We start from the raw sequence: 24,355 nt of genomic DNA, 5'->3' as shown, positions 1-24,355 counted from the left end.
GGTGGGTAGACCTGCTGGGAGAGCTACACGACTCAGCCCGGAAATTGTGCAAGGGCACCAGGAGATGAATCGGGGGAGTGAGACCCCAAATTGATAAGCACCACAGTTTGGTCAATGGGAATTGGTTTTTAGAACCCATCGTGTAAGTTGGCGAATGGATTGGCAGGGAAAGACCCCGGGTAGTGTAAAGTGTATTAAATTCATTTAGAAGGTAGTTAGGATTGAGATCTCCTCGCACCATCTACATCCACTCACCTGAGGTGACGTACCTCCACACCATGCCAGGTTGTTTTTATTATTTTTATTGTGCAAATGTTTGGAATGTGAGACGCATCATGACGTGAGTGTGACATTGTGCTTTGTTGTTCCATCTCTTCTTCCTTATGAGGATTGATGATGAATTTGTGATGGCAAATTTTGGATTAGTGGGAGTGAAGACGAATTTGGTATAGGGGAAATATGGGGAAGACGAGACATTGGTGACAAATTTGTAAATGTGTAGATTGTTGTAAATATGGGGTAAGGGCAAGGGTGGAGTAGGTGACAGGGGGGGTGACGTAAGGTAGGGACGAGCTTTTCTCCGCTCCGTCTCCAGACGCACTTCACCTTGCATTGCCTTTATTGATGTGTACCCTTGTGACCTTACCCCTCGCTCACCTGTCTTCTCCCCCCCCCCCCTCCCCCTTGTCTCCCACCCGAGGACTGTGCGCCACTGGGCGCCGAGGGGAGCGTGCGGGAGTCCGCCATTGTGCGCCCGAAACTCCCGGAACCAGCTGTCTGCATCGATGCACCACCTTATGGACCACATGTCTGTGGCTGAGCACCACTGATGGACCCCATGGGTTGGGGCATGGCCCCTCTGCTGGAATCGGCCATGAAGGTCCGAGACCTTTTTACTTTCGGTTACTTTCGGTTTTCGATTACTTTCGGTCTCTGTTTTTCATGGTCTTTTCACCCCATATTTCCTTGTTTTAAAATCTCAAAAAAAAACCCAAAAAACATTTTCCTTCCCTGTTCTTATCCGTTTGTTCGTTCTTATTTGTTCGTTCGTTCTTCGACCACGTTGTTCGTGATCACGTGATCACGTTGTTAAAAAATGTTTCATCTGTCCCCTGAAGAACTTTATTTTGTCATATTCTATAACACCTTTTTCTTCTTCTTCTTCTATAAAAGGATGCTTTTGACTTGCTCACCAAATCTATTCATTCCAAAAAAAAATTTCATCTCTTACAGTGCATCTTTCATTCATTCCCTAAACTCTCCAGAACTCCACCCATCCTTCAGCGTCCTCAAATGTATTTTTGACTCGAATGTCTCAAGAAACTCATTTTGCAATAAATGTTCGTTTCCCATTAATAGTACACTTTTCAAAATCCAATCTCACCCCTTCCCTCCAAATCTTCCCCATCACCCATCTCTTTCAAATCTTCCCCCTTGCCCCTCCCCCCCAAATCTTCCCCATCACCCATCCCTTTCAAATCTCCCCCCCTGCCCCTTCCCTCCTAAACTCCCCCCACTCCCCTCCCCTCCGAGACTCTCCCTCACTCCTCCCCTCCTAGACTCCCCTCTCACCCCTCCTCCTCAAAGCGTCCTCCCCGCTTCTTCCCCCTTCCAACTTTCACCTTCTTCTCCCTCAACCTTCTGCCTCACTCTTCCCCCCCCTCAAATAACACCTCACTGCGCCTCACCCAATCACCATCAAACCTTTTGTCTGCCCCATTCTTCCCTTTCTCCAAGCTATTCTGTAATCTCTGACACACCTTCAACAGCTCTCCCTACCTCTTCCTCCTCTTCCACATCTTACCCTACCGCTCCCCCCCCCCCCCCCTGTTCTGTATCCGATGCTCCCCCTTCCTCTTCCTTAACAGTATGGACCTCAAACATCCGGGGCCTTCGCTCAAACTTAACTGATCTCTCCATACAGGTTGCTCCTGACAAACCAGACGTGATCTGCTTAACAGAAACTTTCCTCCTTCATGATGTCTCTGATTCCTTGGTATCTTTCCCAGGTTACTCCCTCCTCCGGTATGATAGACCTGAGCCTCGTCCTGGAGGTGGGGTTCCTATCTTTATAAAAAAACTCTCTTCCTCACTCGCCCTGCACTGCCCTCTCTCCACCTCACCCCTAGGAATACCTTTGGCTACGGCTTCCCCTTCGCTCCCACCTTTTGTTCATATGTGTGTTGTACCGTCCACCAAACAGTGATGACTCCATCTACATCTCGCTGTCTGATAATATTGACCAACTTCTATCTACCCATCCCAACTCTCTCTTCCTCATATGTGGTGATTTCAACTGTCACCATGCCAGTTGGCTGGGGGTGGGTACCTCTCTCACCAGCCATAGTTCTTCAGCAAAGGACTTCTGTGACTCACTGGGACTGACACAATCTGTCAATTTCCCAACCCGGATCTCAGTCAACGGAGCATCTTCTCTTCTGGACTTGGTTATGACTAACTTCCCTGAAAATGTCTGCTGCTCTTCTTCTGCTCCAATCGGCTCTTCTGATCATGTGCTTGTTAAAGTGGACATCTCTCTGACCATTCTCAGAGAGCCTCCTCAGCGTCGACGAGTCTGGCATTTCACTCATGCCAAATGGCACGGTCTTCAAGCAGCCATCAATCATCTGGACTGGTCTCCCATCTCTACTGCCTCTGACATCAACTCATCCTGGGAATTCTTCCAAAGTAAATTGCTCTCTCTCATGCACAGATTTATCCCATCTCGTCTTCAGTTGTCATACCCTTCCTCCCGTCCATGGTACACGGAATCTTGTGGTGAGGCTATTGCCCAGAAACAACTTGCTTTCGTCTCCTGGAAAGCAAATCCAACGGAAGGAAATCTCATTTCCTTTCACAAAGCCCGAAACAAGTGTGTGTCCACCCTCAGGAGAGCCAGGAAACAATATCTCTCCGTTCTCAGGACAGAACTCTCTTATCTGTCTCCCTCTTCCAAATCCTGGTGGCGTCTGGTCAAATCTGTTTCTGGTGTTTGTTCCCCCTCCATCCCCTCCCTCACCTCAAATGGCCACACGGCCGACTCTGCACGTGAAAAAGCTGAATGCCTCAACTCTGTGTTTGCCTCTAAATATTGTGTCCCAAACCCATCCCTCTCTGTACCCACAGTACCCAGTCGTACCCAGCTGCTCCTGGACTCTGTGTCCTTTCCTCCTGACAAGGTGGAAAAGTTTCTGTCAACCCTCGACTCTGATTCTGCAACTGGACCTGACGGCATCAGCCCACGGGTCCTAAAATCATGTTCTTCCGCTCTTTCACTCCCTCTCTCTGTTCTCTTCACCCTCTCTTTTGCTCAAGGTCATCTTCCATCTGCTTGGAAATCTGCCAACATCACCGCTTTGCACAAAAAAGGTGCAAAAACAGATCCCAGCAACTACAGACCAATCAGCCTTCTCCCAATTATCAGCAAAGTCATGGAATCCATCATTGCTTCAGATATGAAATCTTTCCTCTTCTCCAATGGCTTGATCTCTGATCATCAATTTGGTTTCAGACCTGGACACTCCACTAAGGACATGCTGCTTCTGCTTTCTCAACAATGGATGGAGGTCCTCAATGCCAAACAGGAAATTAGAGCAGTCTCCCTTGATATATCACGTGCCTTCGATACGGTCTGGCACCCCGCTCTGCTCAACAAACTCTCCTCTTTTGGTATCCATGGAAATCTCCACGCATGGCTGGCGGACTTCCTCTCTAGTCGTAGTCAACGTGTGGCCCTGAATGGGTTTCTCTCATCTCCTCTTCCTGTTCAGGCTGGAGTTCCCCAAGGCAGTGTTCTGGGCCCTGTGCTTTTTCTGGTCTTCATCAATGATCTCTCTGACTCTCTTGAAAATCCTCTCTATCTCTTTGCTGACGACTCTACTCTCTGTCGCTCCATTCTTCATCCCTCAGATCGGCAGTCTGCAGCCTCCTCACTCTGCAGAACTTGACAAAATCACAGACTGGGCAAACAAGTGGAACATGTCTTTCAATCCTGACAAATCTCACACTCTTACGATGTCTCTCCGAAACGACCGACTGGACAACCCTCCCATCCACTTTCTGAATAATCCTCTCCAAGAAGTTCTGTCACTCAAGCTTTTGGGTCTCACTATCTGCCATGATCTTTCCTGGGAAAACCACATTTCAAATCTGGCCTCCAAAGCCAGTCGCCGACTGGGCATCCTCCGTCGTGCAAAGTCCTTCCTTGGCACACCTGAGCTCCTCACCACATACAAGGCTTTCATCCGCAGCTCAATGGAATACTGCTCTCCCCTCTGGGCTGGTGCTCCTGCCTCACACCTAGCTCGCCTTCACGCTGTTGAAACCAAAGCATTCAGAATCATTGGAATCTCCTGCGATGAAGCTAACTCCAAGGGCCTCTCACTCACTCACCGCAGGCAGGTTGGTGGTCTTTCCGTCTTCTACCAACTCCTCTCTGGCCTTGCCCCCCCCAGCTCTCTCTGGGCTCTGTCCCGCAAATATTCCTACAGGTCGCACAAGATCTGCCTGCAACCCTTTTATGGTTAAACTGCCAAAATCAAGACTCTCTGCTCACCTTCACTCCTTCATTCCTCTTTTCTCCCACCTCTGGAACAAACTCCCTCACTCTCTTCAATCCCACTCCACCCTCAAAGTCTTTAAAACAGCTGTTCACCACCATCTCTTATCTTCCCCCATCCAAAACCTTGATCTTTTCTACCCCCGCTAATTTCACCCCAATTCCACTTTTTTGAAATACCAACTTTTGTCCAGGAAGTCCTTGGTGTCCTTGTGTTTTATACTTCTCCATCCCCCCCCCCCCCTTCCCATGCCTCCTCCCCCCGGGCCCTCTCCCTTCCACACATCTCCCTGCTCTCAGATGTTGTGTTTGTGTGCTTCCCCTTCTCTCCCCATCTTGTCTTCCGCTCCCTCTTTTTGGGTATTTTGTTTGTCTGGTTGATTTGTTTGTGAAGTAAGTGTTAGCTCTTTCACGAGCCTCGATTCAGTACACAAAAAAAGAAAGAAAAAAAAAAAGACCTTGCTGGCGGACCTTGGTCACAGGGCACCGATGCCACACAGGTGAACCACAATAGTCGGCCCTGTGGGCCATAAATAAATAAAAATGGACACGGTTGTGCACTTTTATTATTGCAAATAGGCCGCCAGCAAAGAAGAAAGACAACATCAGGAAGAGAACAATAGCCAGCAGAGGGAGCCGAAGAGCAAGACACCACCAAGGGTTTGTTGGTTTATTTTTATTCATGAACTGTGGTGACTGTGCACCAAAGGGTGCTTTGTGGTGCTTGATGGTGTTTTGGTGCTTTGTGGTGCGTCGATGCAGGGCAGACTGTCTCCCCCCCAAAAGAACAATCACGGGTCCTGGGTTGCGTTTTGTAAATAAAATAGCGTCAACTGTAAATAATGCTCCCCCATCGTTCATGTTTTAGTTTGAAAACCATTCCACAATTCAGTTAGCTGTGGGCGTGAGTCTGTTAGGTAGGGTGCAATGGAGCAGCAGGACATATTTATTTATGTTTTAAAACTGTCACACTCAGGGTCAGGTTAAATGTAGAGGGAACTACACCTACATGCCACACTAAAAGTAAAAGTAATAGGCCCGGGACGTGCCTAAGAGGAGGAGGGTGCAGTGTTGTGGACATGAGAATTGTGTTTTTTTATTGTGGTAAAATGTCACCCTCCTTCCTCCAGTTGTTGTGTATAAAGGTCAAAGGGCGTCCCTTAGTTAGGTCATATACCATCACGTAGCCAAATCATAGATTTCCTCCTTGTTGGTAGTTATTTCCTTATTGTGTGTATTAGATTAAGGCTGTGTCTTCCATTAATTGACACTCCATTGCACCGAATCCAGACAAGGTAGTATCCCCTTTCAATTTCCCCAGAACCTCCATTGGATTCCCCTTTCCTCAATTGCCAACTGCATTGAGCGGTTCACTGAATTCTGCTGCAGCTGTGGGTTGTTGTTTTTGCTGCAAGACTCCATTAGCCACGAGGTCATCTCGGAGCCGAAGGTGGGAGGAGTCGGCCCAGCGCCGGGAACAAGGCGTGGCCTTGCCAACGCCTCCTCTAAGGGCGGGATCGGTGAGCCCTCGCGACCAATCAGGGCCGAGGCAACCTCACCGATGGGCGTGTCCTGGAGGCCGGCGGCTTGATCGCCCGAGGGAGATATAAGCGCGCGCGGAAGCCTTTGAAGGAGTTGCGTCAGAGATACGGCAGATGCGTGACCCAGCTGATTTCTGCAGAGAGCCGCTTCAACCAGCCCCGTTTCAACCAGCCGCGTGAAGCCCTGGCGGGGCAGCGAGTGACCCTGCCGGTGTGCGGTGAAAAGCCGAATACAAGGAGCTGCCGGCTCATCGCTTCCCGCCTGGAGTGGACCTGCTCGCTGTGCCCTGTGATTCCACCTGCTCATCCCTCCAAACAATTCCTGTCCTTCCATCCTTTTGTGTACGTGAGTTTGTTTTGTGTGTTCTGTCCTGGGTTATAAGTAAGTCTGTATAAGCTAGAAATTGCACTGTGTCCTTCTGGTCCGTCCCCCTTTCTACATTATTTTATTATCCTTCCTTCTTCCTTGGTTTCTTTCATTGTGTAAATAGTAATAATAAATAATAGTCGTATTTCCAACCTTTTGCCTTCGTCTTCTTCTTCACATCCATCGTCTTTGTCTTTTCCCCATTGAATACCTGTGGCACGATTTGGCCAACGTTCAGGATCAGGTTAGTCTTTGTTAATGGTTCGTGCCGCGGCTGCCATCCGCTCGGCAAATTAAATCTTATCCACGGTCGTGAACGAAGCTGCTCACCTGCCTCTGGAGGGAGCTTGTGCAGCTTCAGGGACCACGTCGGTCAGTCACAAACGAGGGGACTAATCCCCCCTCGAGAAGGGATCCGAGGCCGACGTTGGGTTCCGCAACAATATATATATACACTCACCTTAATGAGGGCATTTATAGAGGTTACAAATATTTGCACAAATAGTATATACAGTCATGGCCAAAAGTATTGCATAGATTGTAAAAATATAGATCATTCTTGTTGGCCACGACTGTGTGTATATATATGTATGTATGTATATATTGTTGTGGATATGAGAATGTTGTTTTTTTAAATTTTATTGTTGTGGTAAAATGTTGTAAAAGGTTGTTGTAAAATATCACCCCTCCTCCCTCCGTTTGTGGTTGTATAAAGGTCAAAGGGCGTTCCCATAGTTAGTCCATAAAACATACATGCAGGACACGATATATCTTTTTTGACAGTTATATCCTTATTATGTGTATTAGTGTAAGGCTGTGTCTTCCATTAATTGAAATACTCCATTGCACCAAGTGAAATAAGATAGATTCCCTTTCATTCCCATTCCCAAAACCTCCATTTCCAACTGCGTCATTGCCATTCGCATTGCCAACTACAACTGCCGCCATTAAGCGTGGTCAGCTCGGGGAAGCAGGGCGTGCCCGCCCATCGTCATAGAGGGGAGGAGTGAGCCAGCCCCGAACAACCAACCAAGTACAAGGGGTTTGGCATGAGAGGGCGGAGAGAGAACGCTCGGGGAGGTTCGCGAAGGTTCGAGGGTGTGGCCCTATATAACCCGCGGCCCCGATGCCCAGAGTTGAGCTGAGAAAAGAGTTGAGTAAGGGATCCCTGAAAGAGCAGCTTCAGCCACCGCAGCTTAAGCCACAGCAGTTTCAGCCACAGCAGCTTCAGCCACAGCAGTTTCAGCCACAGCAGCTTCAGCCCCAGCAGCTTCGGGGCCTTGACGGCAGTTTTGAGCGGGGCCGCGAAGGAAAGGCGGCTGCTAAACGCGCCGATCGAGAGAGGGCGGTGGCTGCTCATCCCCGACCCGACCGTGCTGCGGTTCCAGCTGGACCTTCCTCTCCCTCCAGCCATCCACCTCCTGCCATTCCTGTCATCATTCCCCGCGTGAGTCTGTCTTTTGTTTGTTCTGTCCTGGGTTAATTAAGACTGTAGGTAAGCTAGCATTGCACTGTGTCTGATATCTTCTGTATTTTATTTTATTATCCTTCTTTCTCCATGGTTTTTTTGGTCCCCTGTAAATAGTAAATAAATTATATTTGTATTCCTTACCCTTTGTCTTTCTTCTTCTTCACATCCTTCGCTTTAGTCTTTTCCCCATTGAATATCTGTGGCGCGATTCGGCCAACGTTCGGGAATCGGGGTAACTGTTAGGGCCGCGGTGCCATCCGCTCGGCAAAACAACATCTTATCCGCGGTCCGTAACAATATATATATATATATATATATATATATATCTTTTCAGTTTATGAAGGATCTGTTGGAGCCGTCTCGAGGTGGTGTATTGAAGGTACCAAAGGAAGAGTTGGAAGGTCGCCTGCGTGTCACGTATGCAGACACAAGGAGGAACGAAGTGGTGGAGGACATAGAAGGATTGGTGAGACCGACAGAGCCAGGTGTTCCATTATAGATCATTCTTGTTGGCCACGACTGTGTGTATGTATATGTATGTATGTATATATATATATATATATATATATAAGCTTTTCAGTTTATGAAGGATCTGTTGGAGCCGTCTCGAGGTGGTGTACTGAAGGTACCAAAGGAAGAGATGGAAAGTCACCTGCGTGTCACGTATGCAGACACAAGGAGGAATGAAGTGGTGGAGGACATCGAAGGATTGGTGAGACCGACAGAGCCAGGTGTTCCATTTGATTTGTCAGAGCCAAAGATGTCTGAGATTGAGGCAGTTTTGAGGAAGGCACGGGCGGCATCGGCTCCAGGACCAAGTGGAGTGCCACACAAGGTGTTTAAGAGTTGTGTAGGCATCAGGCAGTATCTGTGGAAGGCTCTGAAGGTGGTATGGAGGCAAGGAGTGGTGCCCAGTCAATGGACTAGGGCGGAAGGAGTTTATATTCCAAAGCATGAGGAGGCTGTGACACTGGAGCAGTTTAGACCAATATCATTGCTCGATGTAGATGGGAAGATATTGATGAGTGTCTTTGCGGCACGGCTCTCAGGTTTCATCAGAGGGAATGGTTTTGTGGATGGTTCTGTGCAGAAGGCAGGAATACCAGGATCACCGGGATGCATTGAACACTCGGCAATGGTCTGGCAAAGTGTTACAGGAGGCAAAGAGGCAAAGAAAGGATGTGGCGGTGGTATGGCTGGATTTGGAGAATGCATATGGGTCAGTGCCGCATGCCTTTATCAGGTATGCCATGGATTTCTTTTGGGTGCCATGGAGATTTAGGGATTTTTTGATGGCATATTATGATCAGTTTTGGATGCGGTTTGCGACACAGTCCGATGTAACAGAGTGGCAGAATTTGGAAGTGGGGATCCCGATGGGATGTACCATCTCCCCGATTTTGTTTGTGCTGGTTATGGAGTTGTTGATACGTGCGGTGAGTGGACATGGGAAAGAAGTGGAGCTAGCCCCTGGTCAGAGATTGCCAGCAATGTTTGCTTTCATGGATGACCTGACAGTTGTCCAACAGTCCACTGATGCAGCAGTAGAGGTACTGGGACGACTGGAAAGGTTGATGCGGTGGGCAAGAATGGGATTTAAAGCAAGAAAATCGAGGGGTGTGATAGTGAGACGAGGAGTGGTGGATAACATGCACAGGTTTGAGTTGAGAGGGGAGGTGGTTCCATCATTGGTAGAGGCCCCTGTGAAGAGTTTGGGAAGATGGTATACAGTGGAGTTGAACGATGTGGGAAGAGAGGAGGAGGTCAGAAACAAGCTTTTGAGAGGTTTGAAGAGGATTGATGGATGTGGTTTGCCAGGTAAGTTGAAGGTATGGTGTTTGAAGTTTGGGTTGATGCCACGAGTATTGTGGCCATTGATGATGTATGATATTGCAATTGGGCATGTAGAGAGGATGGAGGTTGTGGTGAGTGGGTTTGTGAGGAGGTGGTTGGGAGTGCCACGCTGTTTGACGAACATTGCCTTTTATGGTCAGGGTGGAAAACTCCAGTTTCCCTTGACATCATTAACCGAGGAGTTTAAGGTGGTGAGGGTGCGGGAGTTCATGATGTTGCGGGATTCAAGTGATGCAGTGGTAAAGAATGCTCTCCCAGAGAAGAAGGGAAGTCGGAAGTGGAATTCAAGAGCAGAGGTGGACGAGATGGAGGAGCGGTTGCAACAGGAGGAGGTCATGGGGATGGTACAGCATGGGAAGCATGGCTTGGGGTGGATGGAGCATGAGCGATGGGGAAAGGCATGTGTGAAAGAGAGGAGGAAGATGGTTGAGAGGGAGTTGAGAAGAAAGGAAGAGGAGGGGAGATGTGTGAAAGCAGTCGGTCAGGCACAGCAAGGTGCTTGGACAAAGTGGGAAGGTGTGCGGGTGAGGATATTGAAGTGGCAAGAGATTTGGAGGATGGAGCCAATATTGTTGAATTTCCTGTTGCGGGCAACGTATGATGTGCTTCCGTCACCAGTAAACTTGAGATTGTGGGGGTTGTTGCAGGAGGAGAGATGTTATTTGTGTGGAGGTGTGGGAACGGTGCAGCATGCACTGAGTGCATGCTCAGTAGCATTGGCAGCAGGAAGATACAGGTGGCGACATGATCAGGTGCTGGCGGTGGTGGTGCAGATGGTGCAACAAGAGGTGCTGAGATCGAGAGAGAGAAGAGTGGAGAAGGAGACTGATGGGGGAGAGGTGTGGTTTGTCAAAGAGGGCCAAGTGGAAAGGGGTGGAAAGAGGAGGAGGAGGTGGAAAGCAAGAGGGCTGTCAGATGCTTGTGATTGGCAGGTGGGGGCAGACCTAAAGCCACAATTGGTATTCCCAGAGGAGATCTGTGTTACAAGGTTGCGGCCTGACATTGTCACTTGGTCAAGTGCAACAAGACAGGTCATCTTAGGGGAGTTGTCGGTACCTTGGGAAGAGAACATGGAGGAGGTGCACGAGAGGAAGAGAGGAAAGTACAGTGAGCTGGAGGCAGAGTGCCGGGAGAAGGGTTGGCGCGTTTCGTGTCAGCCATTTGAGGTGGGGTGTAGAGGGTATATTGGCAATTCCTTTTCTGCATTTCTTGCTAGGCTGGGAGTGTGTGGGACAGAAAGAAGGAGGATGTGTGACAGGTGACCCAGGTTGCCTTGAAAGGCTCATTTTGGATATGGAGGAAGTTTATGGAGGCACGTCAAACGGTGTAGGTTGGTTGTGTGTGTGTGTTTTTTTCTTTGTTTTTTTTGTTACCATTATTACTTCTTATTTTGTGTATATGAGTGAGTGGGTGAGGGTGTGTTTTTGCATGAAATAATTTTTGCATGAGTGTGTGTTTTTGTGTGTTGAGTGGTGTATGATGTAAGTGTAGGTGGTTGTTTGGTTGGTGTTCTGTATGTATGTGTGTGTATGGGTGTGTATGTGTGTGTATGAATGATCTGGTGTGTTTTGTTGGTGAGTGGTGAAGGGTATAAAGGTGGGTGTTTGCGTGTTCCACCATGTTTGTTTGGTGCTGTGGATTCTGGATGTGGAGGTGGTGTTGTTGTCGTTGTTGTTGTTGTTGTTGTTGTTGTTCGCACTGGCTGGGGGTGGGGGTATGTACGCATCCAGATGCAGTCGCTGCATGTGGATGTGTACGTGCCCCTGCTGGCCCACCTTAGCTGACCGTATCGAGGTTGAAGGGCCGAAACGGGATGATGCTGAGGACCTCGACTGAGGACCCGGTCAGTGCGGCACACTTGTGACCAGGTGTGTTTTGAACTTTTATATATATATATATATATATATATATATATATATATATATATATATATATATATGCATATACAAATGTGAAACAAAGAAAAAAAACAGTAAAACCCATCATGAACAGTAAATCGGAAGAAAACGTGTGAAAGTGCAAGGAACATTGAGGAAGCAATAATAACTGTTAAAAAAAAAAAAAATTAAAAGTAGGTGAGATGGCCAGAATGAAGAGCATTGATTGAAGTGGGAAAAAGGAGACAAAGATTGGGGAGAGAAAAATGAAAATACATTTGTATCGACAGGATTATTTCTGCCGTAGATACAGGCTGTGGCCTAAGGTCAAAGCACAATGACTGGCGCAACTATGGCAGTAAATCAGGTGTTTACAAAATGACAAGGGCATACACGCATAAATTCAGAATATTTACAATGCTGGCAGTAAAAGACAAATGATAACAAATTAAATATTCCATTTGAATTTTATGCCTCACGGAGCACGCACAAAAAACCACATCACACAAAACACCACACAAGCAGCGCACGACAAGTCACAAACATGAAACAGGTGGAAGGGGTCGGGGGAGGGAGGGACATATGCATCAGCGTGTAAAATAAGAGAGAGACGTAATAAAACAAGACTGTTTTGTACCCCTTTTTGCAGCCACATGTTGCCCAACTGCAGCCCCACTCTTGGTGTATTACCTTCTACCTTCTGGCACTTCACTCCTTCATGATCTCAGATTTTGTATCTCCAAAATGATTATATACATTAAAATAAAAACCACCTTTAGAGGCCATTTTTCCCCGCAAGCGGGGGTTGGCCTTTTTCGGGCACCGTGGTTGTTGTTTTTTGGTCCCCTTTTTGAAGCAATGTTTTACGGCCGGATGCCCTTCCTGACGCCAACCCTTTTTGCCGCCTTTAACGACAAACAGGGAATTACCAGTGAACTGGTACTCAATTAGCCGACCTCGGAAGGATGACAGGCTGAGTCAACCCCCCTGGCGTTAATTCAGCAATCGACCGGGATTCGAACCCAGGATCCTAGGATCCTAAGCTGGCACCCTAGCCGCTAGCCCAACACCAGGGTTTTATATATACATTATTGTATATTATATTGTAACCAGGGTTGTATATTATATATACAACACCAGGGTTTTATAAAATGATTATATACATTATTAACATGAAATTAATTTTCTTCCATCAATAATTGTATTTAAAGCTTATTCATACATGACCATTTATGTAGGTTTGACATCAGGTGTCTATTCACAAACCTTAATTCCTTGCCTGCCAGGATACCCAGGAAGCCCGGGAACACCAATCTTGCCCTATTTAAGAAACAAAAATTTGAAAACTTTCCTGACACAAACACAGAAGACATATTGTTGAGAAAAGAAGCAACAAATGACTGTAGGAATTTGATAAAATACTATTTGCACATATCATAAACTCCATGCACAAAAACATAGACTTTAATAAAGACATAAATTCGAAATTGCAAGAGCCAATATCAAAGGAAAAACCAGGCGAGGCCTGGATAAACACCTTCCGTTGGAACACAGCTGCGTACAACATCTGAATGGTAAATGTAAAGGCTGAAACAGAAAGGTTTTCAACATGCCGTAACTTTGTCACATTAATATATAATTAGCGATTTTTTTTTATTATTTAAAAGTTTTTCTATAACTAGTGTTTAAATGAAAAGTTGTTCTGAATTTTCTACACAATATTGAGTCAGTTTTATGTCATTCTGATGTCAGATAAAAAATTTACAACAAAATAAAAATATCTGTTCCTTTCTGTTTCTCCCAGTAGGTGCATCAGTTTACATAATTACCAATCTGAATGGTAATTATGTAAACAAGAACAAGGATGTCAGAACAAAGCTGTGTTTATACGATTGTCTGCTGATGGGATATGGCCATGCCAAGGTGAGCTGTATTTTTAAACCCAATAGGTTTATAGCTGTTGTAGGATTTGTTTCTACAATTGGTGCCCCCAGTTTTTAAGGGTGCACCACTGAGTTTTTATTAGACCCACAGGAGTACAAAACCACCATTTAGGGTTTTTGTCCATTTTGTTCTGCCAAACTCGGCCCTGTATCTCGGATCCGGCTGGGATTTTCGAAATTAAATTCTGCATCAATAATGGGAATATAAAGTATGTGGGTTGACATAATATTTTTTAACCTCGACATACTTTTAAGGTCATGACCTAATTATTTAAATTTTTAACATTTATCATAGTAACTCGACTAAGGTTGGTTTGATCAAACAAAATTGCACTTTAGATAGCTCCCCCACTCCCTTCAATCCCACTCCTCCCTCCGTCTTTAAAACAGCTGTTCACCACCATCTCTTATCTTCCCCCATCCAAAATCTTGATCTTTTCTACCCCCGCTAATTCACCCCAGATCCACTTTTTTTGAAATACCAACTTCTTTCCTGGAAGTCCTAGTTGTGTCCATGTGTTTTTCTTTTTACCTCTCCCACCTCCCCCCCCCCCCCCTTCCCATGCCTCCTCCCCCCAACCCCCCATCTTGTCTCCCGCTCCCTTTATTGGATGTTTTGTGTGGCCGTTTTTTTTTTGTGATTAATGTTAGCTCTCGCACGAGCCTCGATCTTGTATACAAAAACAAACAAACAAAAAAACACTCCTGCTATTTAGAACACTTCCAAATGTAAAATAAACAATGACTATATTTTCAAAAGATGATGCATTCGGGTACAAAATACCGCAGCATTCATTGTCCACAGAGAAATAACGATGCAACCAAATTTGCAATGAAATCTCAATGAGATATGAAGTTGCTAGATAAATAGCAAATGTAGTAATAATAAAAAAGGAAAACACACCTTTTCTCCAGAAGGTCCTAAGGGTCCTGGGTCACCTCTGCCTCCCATCCGACCCTTCGGACCCTCTGTTCCATCCTCTCCTCGCGGTCCCACAGGACCTGGTTCCCCCTGAAAACAAAACACAAAATATTAACTACAAAGCATTTGAAAATGCAAAGTCCATCCGTGTCTGTTTATATATCAGACGTCTTCTTCTTCTTCCGTAAGTTTCAAAATAACGAAAACAGTTTTTAAAAAATACAAAATGAAAATTTATGATTTTATGCAGCCTTTACCCTTGAGCTTTAGATCTAAAAAAAAAAACAATCAGCTTCAGAGTTTGATTGGTGAACCAATTCAGTAACCCAATATGCACATTTTTTTTTTCAGGCCAATTGGATGAAATTGCCGGTTTTTTGTAAAATTTTTAGACTTTAGGTGACGCTGACCTTAACCTTGTGAAAGAAGTATTAATTTGTCTTATCCATATTATCATAATAAAGTTTTGTTGAAAATTTGATGACAAAACTAAAATTGTAAATTGAAATTTCAGGTCAATTGGATGAAAATTGATGATTTTATGTAATGCTGACCTTTGACTTTTTGACAAAATTATTAATTTGCCTTCTCCGTATTAACATAAAGCTTTGGTGAAAATTTGATGACAAAACTCAAATGGTAAAATGTTACAGTCCAGTCCAGACAGACAGACAGACAGACACACACACGTGATTGCAAAACTGCGTCTCCTGCTGTGCAGGGGATGGGCTAATAATAACCAATCTTCTTACAGTAAAAACAAAAAGAAAAACTATTTACATGTAATATGTTAAAGTACATCCCTAAGTGGGGAGTGGGGACCCCAAAACCAGATTTCAGATAATCCAACATAGGTGAACGAGTTTGTTTGTGAACACTATTTGCAGCATGCAGTCACCTATCATGACAAGATGATTGCACCCCATCTTCAAAAGGAAGTTAATTGATTATTTCCACAGTTTAACACTTTTCTATTTAATAATTCACGTCATAAATAAAATCATTTAAATGGAAATAACCAACGAGAGGACGGTGTGGAAATCCACTGCACTTGAACATGATGATGGGGAATTAATAAAAGAAGAAGAAGAAAATTCTGCAGCAAAATGAAAATTCAATTTTACTGTCGAGACACAAGTTGATGGCGCAATTACGGTTATCTGGAACACACTCGAAGGCGCAATCCTGCACTCTAAAGGTCTCACTAAAGGAAAGTGAGGAAGGAGATAAATCCATCCGACCACAATGACCATGAAACATATTATAGCAAATGGGAAGAGCTATGCAGGGTCAGCAAAAAATGCTTTGAAATGGCAATTCAAGAGGGCAATCCGACAGGACACATGGGGGAGTTCATGTTGCTGTCAGTGTGATTAGTTAACGTTTTTGCCATGAACAAAAGGTGCTTTCCATTGAAGGGTCAATCGAAATGGGCCATCTCTTTTGAGAATAAAATGACTTTGCGGTTGATTTGCCTTGTAGCTAAGCCTATTGCAAGCAGGCAGCCATGCCGATGCCGGTGGCTCAGAGGAATCTCATACCAAAAGGACACATTTGTGAATCGCCCTTTAACATTACCCCATTACCTTGGGGAAAACGTTTAAACTACTTCAGTTGGTAGTCGTCAACAACAGAATGCAAAAGACTTCAAATGCAATGGAAACTAGAAAGCATCTGAAAATGCAAAGCTCGTCCTCAGCCATTGGTATTCAGACGTCGTCTTCTTCCGTATGCTCAAAATAATGAAAACAGTTTTAAAAAAAGATACAAAATGAAAATTTATGATTTTATGCAAACTTGGTCTTTGATATTTTGATTTAAAAAAAAACAATTGACTCCTACCTTTTGATTAATGAACCAATTCAGTGACCCGATGTGCAAATTATTTAGATTTCCGGTCAATTGGTTGAAAATTGGTGATTTTGTGACGCTGACCTTTGACCTTTTTAAAAAACAATAGACTCCTACCTTTTGATTAGTGAACCAATTCAGTGACCCAATGTGCAAACTGTTTAAATTTCAGGTCAATCGGTTGGAAATTGGTGATTTTATGTGATGCTGACCTTTGACCTTTTGACCTTTTGATTTTTGAAAAACAATAGACTCCGAACCTTTTGATTAGTGAACCAATTCAGTGACCCAATGTGCAAACTATTTAAATTTCAGGTCAATCGGTTGGAAATTGGTGATTTTAGATGATGCTGACTTTTAACCGTTTGACAAAATTATTCATTTGTCTGCCAAGCATTGACATATTATCATAGTAAAGCTTTGTTGAAATTTTGGTGACAAAACTCAAATGGTAAAAAGGTTACCGTCCCGACACACACACACACACACACACACACACACACACACACACACACACACACACACACACACACACACACACACTCAAGTGATTGCAAACCCCGTCTCCAGCTGTGCAACGGACGGGCTAACAATAGAACGCACCAATAAAAACAATAAATAGATAACAATGAAACAATAAAACAATATAAGGCTAAACACTAAAGACTTAAAAGGTCTGTTTATCTGGTACATAAAGAAAGAAGCATTTTCACATGGAGGATGATCAAGAAGCAGCAAACAATTCATTCATTAACCTTCAAATAATCTCAAAAACGGTTGGAATCTTGAAGCATTTCAACTTGATAATTTGAAGGAGAAAGTTTAATTACTTTACCATTTCTCCTTTTGGTCCCATATCTCCCTTGAATCCATGAAAACCATCTTCACCCTGTGAGAAAAATTTAATTCCTCTTAAAACTTCAATGAAATACTGCAATGTGCATTTCTTTTAGAAATTCCTTAAAGTAACCTTAAAGTAACCTTAAAATTCCTTAAATTCCTTAAAGGTATTCGAAAATACCATCAAAACAAAATTATATATTCCTGGAATAATTGATCAACTATTGCTGAGTGAAAATTGCCTTTTCCATAACATGCTATTTGCACATTAATACATGACACATCATGATTAAAGGGTGGCTTAAACAACATCGCTTATTATAGAGTTACAACAGTGTTCAGTTTATAAAGTAATCAAAGGCTCATCGAAAATATCTACCATATAAAACACAATGTCGGTTTGTCTGCTTGTACAGATGTCTGTCCCAATTCATAATGACGATTTGTGTCGGAGTTTAAAGGCCAATCCTTTAACATGAATGTGTGTTCACTGTGGTCTATTTTTTGAAGATAAAACAAACTCGAAAAACACTTTCCATTAAAAAAGTAATTATGTCTGTTCTATTGGAATTGTAGATGGTGTCATGCAAGCCAAGCCTCAAGGGCGGTGTACAGAAGTGTTTTTTTAAATAATAATTACAAGGTGCAGGGAGGTGAAATTCGCTGCACATGATGTGCAATGCACTCAGAGTAAAACGAGTGTTCATTTACATCCGTATGACGTCGAGTAAATAAATAAAAGGATACAAGCACACCTCACACGAGGCCGAGGCTTCAGACATTGGCACGCTCATGAGACTGTAAAGTTGAATGAACTGTTCCAACCCATCATTTCTGACGGGCTTTTATACAAGTTGTAGATATATACCGCATGCATAGCAAATAGTCAGGGCCCTAAGAGATATTTTGAGGCCGTTTGGTTCAAATTCTTCCAAAAGCACCAAATTTGGCCCAGATGTTGCCCATGCCATACTCTTTCGATTTTTGACGGGTGCCAGGACGGGCGCCCCCCCCCCCCGGGGGCCCCATATTGGCGAAATACTAAATGGCCGCCACCCGGATTAGAGGAAAATCAGTTAAATAACCAAAAGGGTTGGAATCATGTATGATACCACTTTTCAGGGGTTTTCGAGGTCGAAGAATCCAATTATGATGTTATTTTGATGATTTGATGTCAAGGTCAACCCTCAAGCTCATTTTTGAGTCAAACATGTCAGTTTTTGAGTTTTTTTTGTCAAGATTTACACGAGGTTCATCATTTTATGTTTCTGTGTTGGGTAATCGAACTCTGACCTTATTTTTGACAATTAGAGGAAATATTTACATGTCTATTTCCTAATTTTCAGGCATATGCAGTTCATCAGTCTAATTGCAAAGGTACGGATTTTGATGTTTTAAGAACTGTATGCCATATCCTTGTGTTTAATTTTTGTGTGATCATGATCCGGGTTCATGTATACATGATTGTATACATGTCATAAATATGACGTCATAGGTCATGTGACCTGGCGGCCATATTGGATTTTATGAAAACCTTAAAAATGGATCCCTGCCTTCATTTTTCGATCGATTTATTTTGAACTTTGACCACTTATAGTACGCCATGTGATTGGATGCATATCCTAATTATTACGTCATAGGTCAGGTGACATGGCGGGATGGACCGGTATGGTCCCCGGATCATACCGCCCTTGGCGCCCGTCAAAAATCGAAAGAGTATGGCATGGGCAACATCTGCGCCAAATTTGATGCTTTTGGAAGAATTTGAACCAAAATATCCCTAAGGGCCCTGACTAAAAGACATTAAGAGACAATACACATTCCAGTTCACTTACAAGGATGTGAGTAGAGTATGGACAATTTGACACAGTAAATAGGATGTGAACCTGGTATCCGAGTACCACGATCTCAGTGCTCCAAAATGGGAACACCAAACAGGTAAACTGAGTTTTAAAAATGAATTAGCAGTGAAAAATTATCTACAAGCGCTGAATTCTACATTGGCAGTTAGTTTCTTTGTGAGCAAAGGTTGACTTGACTGCCACTCAAACCAAATTCCTGAAACCCCTGTTTCTTGGAAGAGCGACTGCAGCTGCAAAAATAGTTCTCCGGCTTGAACAACTGTCACCCCTAAGGGGAAATCTGTACAAGTTTCAAACAGAGTCGATTGTTTTTCACTAAGCCAACACGATGCTGGGGGAAAGAGACGTATCACATGGTCGAACAGCATACTTACATTCCCTCGTCATTTTATCGCACCTAATGACGACTCCAATGTGTTGACCTTTACGTGTTAGTTTATAATTTTCTTGCCACTTGTGAAATCGCTGTATTCTCATTCTCTCCAACTGCATTGTCATTCTCCTGCATCGTAGTCATTCCATCACACTACCAAGGCATTCACTTTGTTGAATGACTGCCTCCTTTTTCAGAATTAATGAAATTTGTTAATTTTCAGTTTTACCTTCGCCATCATAAAGTCCTCATCTCAGAGCCTCTAAAAGTTATTTTTTTTAAATAAAAAAAGGAAAACATCACGGGTCATTCTACAATAATTTTATTTACGTAAAACTTATATATACATATACATATATATATTTACATACATACATACAGACATATGTATATATATATATATATATACACACACACAGACTTGGCATTTAATATGGAATTTTTTTTTTTTCTTGACTTGGGTTTACTTTCTTAACTCGGTATATCAATCTGGTGAGTCTCTTTTACACTTTGGTGATTTATTTGTTAAAAGAACCATGTCACTGATTGTCTGTCGCAGCAAGAAGTCAACAACAGGATTATATCACAGGTGGCGTGGCAAAATGTACGGACAGGTGCATTTGATGATTGGCTTCACAGTCGGGCATACAAGGGTTGTTGCGTTCTGTATTAGTGGAAAACAACTGCTGCACGTCTCCAAAACTTATTGCCACTTCCTCTGGAGATGGTCCATCAACTCGACAATGCTGTTTGTCATGGAGTGGTGGCTTTACGAAATTACGGCATGAAACAGCGTGCTATTGCTCAGCAGTATGGCATCACTCAAGGTCAGGTGTCAAAGATCCTGAAACGAAATGCTCAGAGGGGTGTCCCTACTCCAATATGGAGGCCAGGACGTCCACGCAGAACCACAAGGAGAGATGATCGCCAGCTGCACCGGTTAGTCCGCAACGGCCGTACCAAGTCAGGTAATCGGCTTAGGGCTGAGTGGCAGCAACTGACAAATGTGCCTGTATCCAGAAGGCTAGTCAACCAACGACTGGTTCAAGCAGGCTATCGTGCCAGGCGTCCCCTGAGAAAGCCACGCCTGACCAGACAACACCGCCAGCGCCGATTGCAGTGGGCCAGAGAGCACCGTCAATGGCAGCCAGGACACTGGAATCACGTGATCTTCAGTGACGAGTCTAGATTTCTGGTCTATCGTCAAGATGGCCGCGTCCGAGTGCGCAGACAAGTGCATGAAGCCTACAACAAAGATTGTATAGTGCCAAGAGTCCAAGCTGGAGGTGGTGGGGTGACCGTTTGGGCTGCTTTTCATGCAGGGGGCAAAACTGACCTGGTTGTTCTGAATGGAAACCTGAACCAGTTCAAGTACAGGGCCATTCTGGAAGAAACATTGCTTCCATTTGCTCGTGCAGCCTTTCGAGGAAACTTTGTCTTCCAAGATGACAATGCACGGCCTCATCGTGCTCGCATGATCTAACACTTTCTTGCTGACCGTGGTGTAGAGCATATGGAGTGGCCTGCCATGTCCCCGGATATGAATCCGATAGAGAACTTGTGGGCAGAATTAACGCTTCAATTCGACCACTTGGACCAGCAGCCGACCTCTGTGCGTGAATTGCAGCAGGCTATTGTCACTGCATGGCAAGTGATTCCTGTCCAAACCTTGGCAAATCTCGTGAACAGCATGCCTCAACGTGTACGTGCTCTCCTGAATGCTCATGGGGGTTACACGAAGTACTGAACTGTAATTTTACTGTCCGTAATCCCAGTCGTAATTTAACTTTTGTTTTTGTTAAAAAAACATTTGGCTAATGTGCAAAATAAAGAGATACTTCTGGAAAACGTACAGAAGTTTAACACAGTACTGTCCATGAATTGAGTTCGATATCAGTTTACATCACTTTCAAGGATCAATTTATTTGTTTCGAAATGTCAAATGTGGTTTTTGTTTCTTTTAAAGGTCACATTAACAAAATCTAGAATAATTTCAACATAATTCCAATGAACTTTTGGTTCTAAGACATCTTGAAAAGTAAGTTCACCCCCACGAAAAAAATATTCCACATAAAATGCCAAGTCTGTATATGTGTGTGTGTGTGTGTGTGTGTATATATATATATATATATATATATATATATATATATATATATATATATATATATATATATATATATATATATATATATATTGTTGCGGATATGGGATTTGGATCCATCCATATCCGCTTGTAAATATTCCCCTATTTCCCCAATACTTCCCAACTATCCCCAATCCCCCATTCCCTAGTCCCATTGTCTGTAAACAACACTCTGTAGACCCGACCTCCCCCTTTTCCCCCATTAAATGTCGCATCCAGGTCCACCGCATCTCACGTAGACAACTATAGGACATCTTGCTAGTTATTCTTAGTCTATGTCAGTTAAGGACTCGTTTCCATTAATTCTGACTCTTCGTTGCACCAGAATGTGATTGTATGGCACCGTTAGAAAGTTTAGGACCTCCCAATACCTCCCCGCAGCTCTTCCTCATGGTACAACAACAACAACAACAACAACAGCGGCGGCGGCGCGGGGAGTGTGCGTCCTCACTCCGGCTTGGTTAGCCGCCATTGAACATGTGCTCCGACGGGGTTACCACGCAGGGGCTCGCTGTCAGCTCCTCGTCAAGGGCGGAGCCCGGTAACCCCCCGCACCCAATAGAAGCGGCGGACCGATTCCATCTGGGGCGGAGACAACGAGCCGAGGGCGTGTCACTCCCCGCTGAGCATGCGCAGGAAGAGGGAGGTGACGTCAGATGCGCGCTGGACTTGAAGGAAGAGAGACGCCACCAACCGAGCGCTGTGACACCTCCCTGCATCTACTGGACCGTGCTGTATCCTGTCCCTGAGCCAAGGTGCACCTTGTGCTATCGACTGCCTGTCCTTCCCTGCCATCAATCCCTGTGTAAGTCAGTCTTGTCCCGTTTGTCTGTGGTCTGTCGGGGATAGATAAGACTGTGTCTAAGTGCCCATCTTTTCTGTGCTTTACCTCTTACCGTGTAATCTACCCGTTTCTGCATCACCAATTATATCCTCCTCCGGAGGTCTTGAGAACTGTACCCCTTGTGTCGTTGCATTTATCCCAGCCGTTGTGTCCTTTCCTTCATTGATTTAGCGTAGCGCGATTCGGCCAACGTTCGAGTGGAATCGGGTGAGTTGGGGAAGAATCGGGTAAACTGTGCGAACACGGCGGCCATTCCGCTCGGTCAAGCAACATCTTAAGTCGTGTCCGTAACAATTGGTGTCGAGGAGTGAGATCGGACCCGAAGCGCGCTTCACGCGCTCGAAATTATTAACGGCGAAATTTGATTTTGTTTTACAAAAATAAAAACCCGAATTTTGAAAGTCGCGCTATGGCAGATCAAGACGGCTGGGTTCCGGTAGAGGAGAGTGAGGCAGGGTCGATCCAGGACCAAATTGAGGGACATGAGGAGAGCGAAGCAGTGAGGGTGGCAGGGTCGCAAAATGGTGCCTCGCACATGGCCACGGCGACCGCGCCCGCGACCGTAGTAGCGCCGCTGGTAGATTTGAACCTTTTTTTAATACAAATGAAGGCCCTTATGGCCCAGAATAGCGAGAAATTGAGGGAGGACATGGGGTCCAATAGCGAGAAAATGAGGGAGGACATGGGGTCCAATAGCGAGAAATTGAGGGAGGACATGGGGGCCCAGATCGGAGGGTTAGGGAGTAGAATAGAGGGATTAGACAATAGATTAGGGGAAATACAGGAGGGGTTAATGGGGGTAGAAAACAGAATGGCCGCTCAAGAGAATCAAATGGAAGGGATGCAAAAGGGGTTAGAGGGGTTAGAAAACAGTATGGAAGGAAAATTGAGGGACATGAGGGACCAAGCGGAAAGGGAAGTTAAACAAATGGGGCAGCAGATAGAGGGGGTCAGAATGGGGGTAGAAACTAAATTGGATGCTCACAGGGAGGAAATGGAGCAGATGAGGGTGGCATCTGGGCAGGAGATGCAAGTGATGGGAGAAGAGATCAGAAGAGGGGTGAGTGAGGAGGTCGGAGGAGTGCGCGAGGAGGTGAGGCACTGTAAGGAGCGCATGGAGAAGGAGGTGAGAAAGGGGACTGTAAAATTGCAAGGTGGTATAGAGGAGTTGACGCTGGGAGTAGAACAACTGACAGTGGGACAAAAGGAGTTGGGGGACCAGGTAAAGAAGAACACAGCGGTAATAGAGGGTTTAAAATCGACACAGAAGGAGATGAAAAAGGATGTAGGGGTAATTAAAAAAGAGTGTCAGACGGTACATGAGGACCTGACGAGGAAAATGAACAAAGTGGTAGAGGTGATGGAGGTTAAAGAGCGGGAGGTGCGGGAACACATAGAAAAAAATAAGGTGGAGTTAGAGGAAGAACTTAAGGGGGCGCACGAGGAGATGAAGCAGGTGAAGCAGAAATTAGAAGAAATGGAAGAAGGGGTGAGCGAAATTAAGAAGCGACGGAGAGAGGATAAGAAAGAGATAAAGGAGGAAGTAAAAGAATTGGTCCAAAGTCTGTGTTCGGATCGTGATGATGTGCTCATTAACCGGATGAGGGATTCGCAGGTGATGGAGGAGAAGCGAAGAGAAAGAGGACCCGGTGTAAGTGGTGACCAATATGGTCGTGCGTATGATGCGCCAGGTGATTTAATAAGCTTGGGGGTCGAGATGGACCCGGATGTTCGTGAGAGGCCAATAGTGAGGTGTATGGCTGGTCCGGAGGGTATGGAACGAGGGTGCGAGCGAGAGGGTCCGGTGATGGGAGAGGTGCGAGGTGTGGGTGAGCAAGGTGGTGGTGGTATGGAATGGGTAGCGGGTTGCGGAAGTGTGACCCATGCATCGACACCAACAGGGGTAGTT

General features: G+C 44.8%; 1 protein-coding gene across 1 annotated transcript in view; it reads right to left on the bottom strand.

Moving 5' to 3' along the window:
• The window catches only part of LOC137433197 (uncharacterized), a 726,873-nt gene that overhangs the window by 295,615 nt on the left and 406,903 nt on the right, over window positions 1-24,355 (bottom strand). The window contains exons 24-26 of the mRNA XM_078784000.1: window positions 17,220-17,273; window positions 14,516-14,623; window positions 12,935-12,988 (exon numbers count right to left, since the gene is read on the bottom strand). Of these exons, the coding sequence (XP_078640126.1) occupies window positions 12,935-12,988; window positions 14,516-14,623; window positions 17,220-17,273 (216 nt within the window). The remainder of the gene's footprint in view (window positions 1-12,934; window positions 12,989-14,515; window positions 14,624-17,219; window positions 17,274-24,355) is intronic.

The sequence above is a fragment of the Myxine glutinosa genome, chromosome 8 (genome assembly GCF_964187855.1).
Source record: "Myxine glutinosa chromosome 8, kmMyxGlut1.1, whole genome shotgun sequence".
NCBI lineage: Eukaryota > Metazoa > Chordata > Myxini > Myxiniformes > Myxinidae > Myxine > Myxine glutinosa.
Note: the sequence above shows the minus strand (reverse complement) of the source record. Positions and strands in the feature narration are given on the sequence as shown.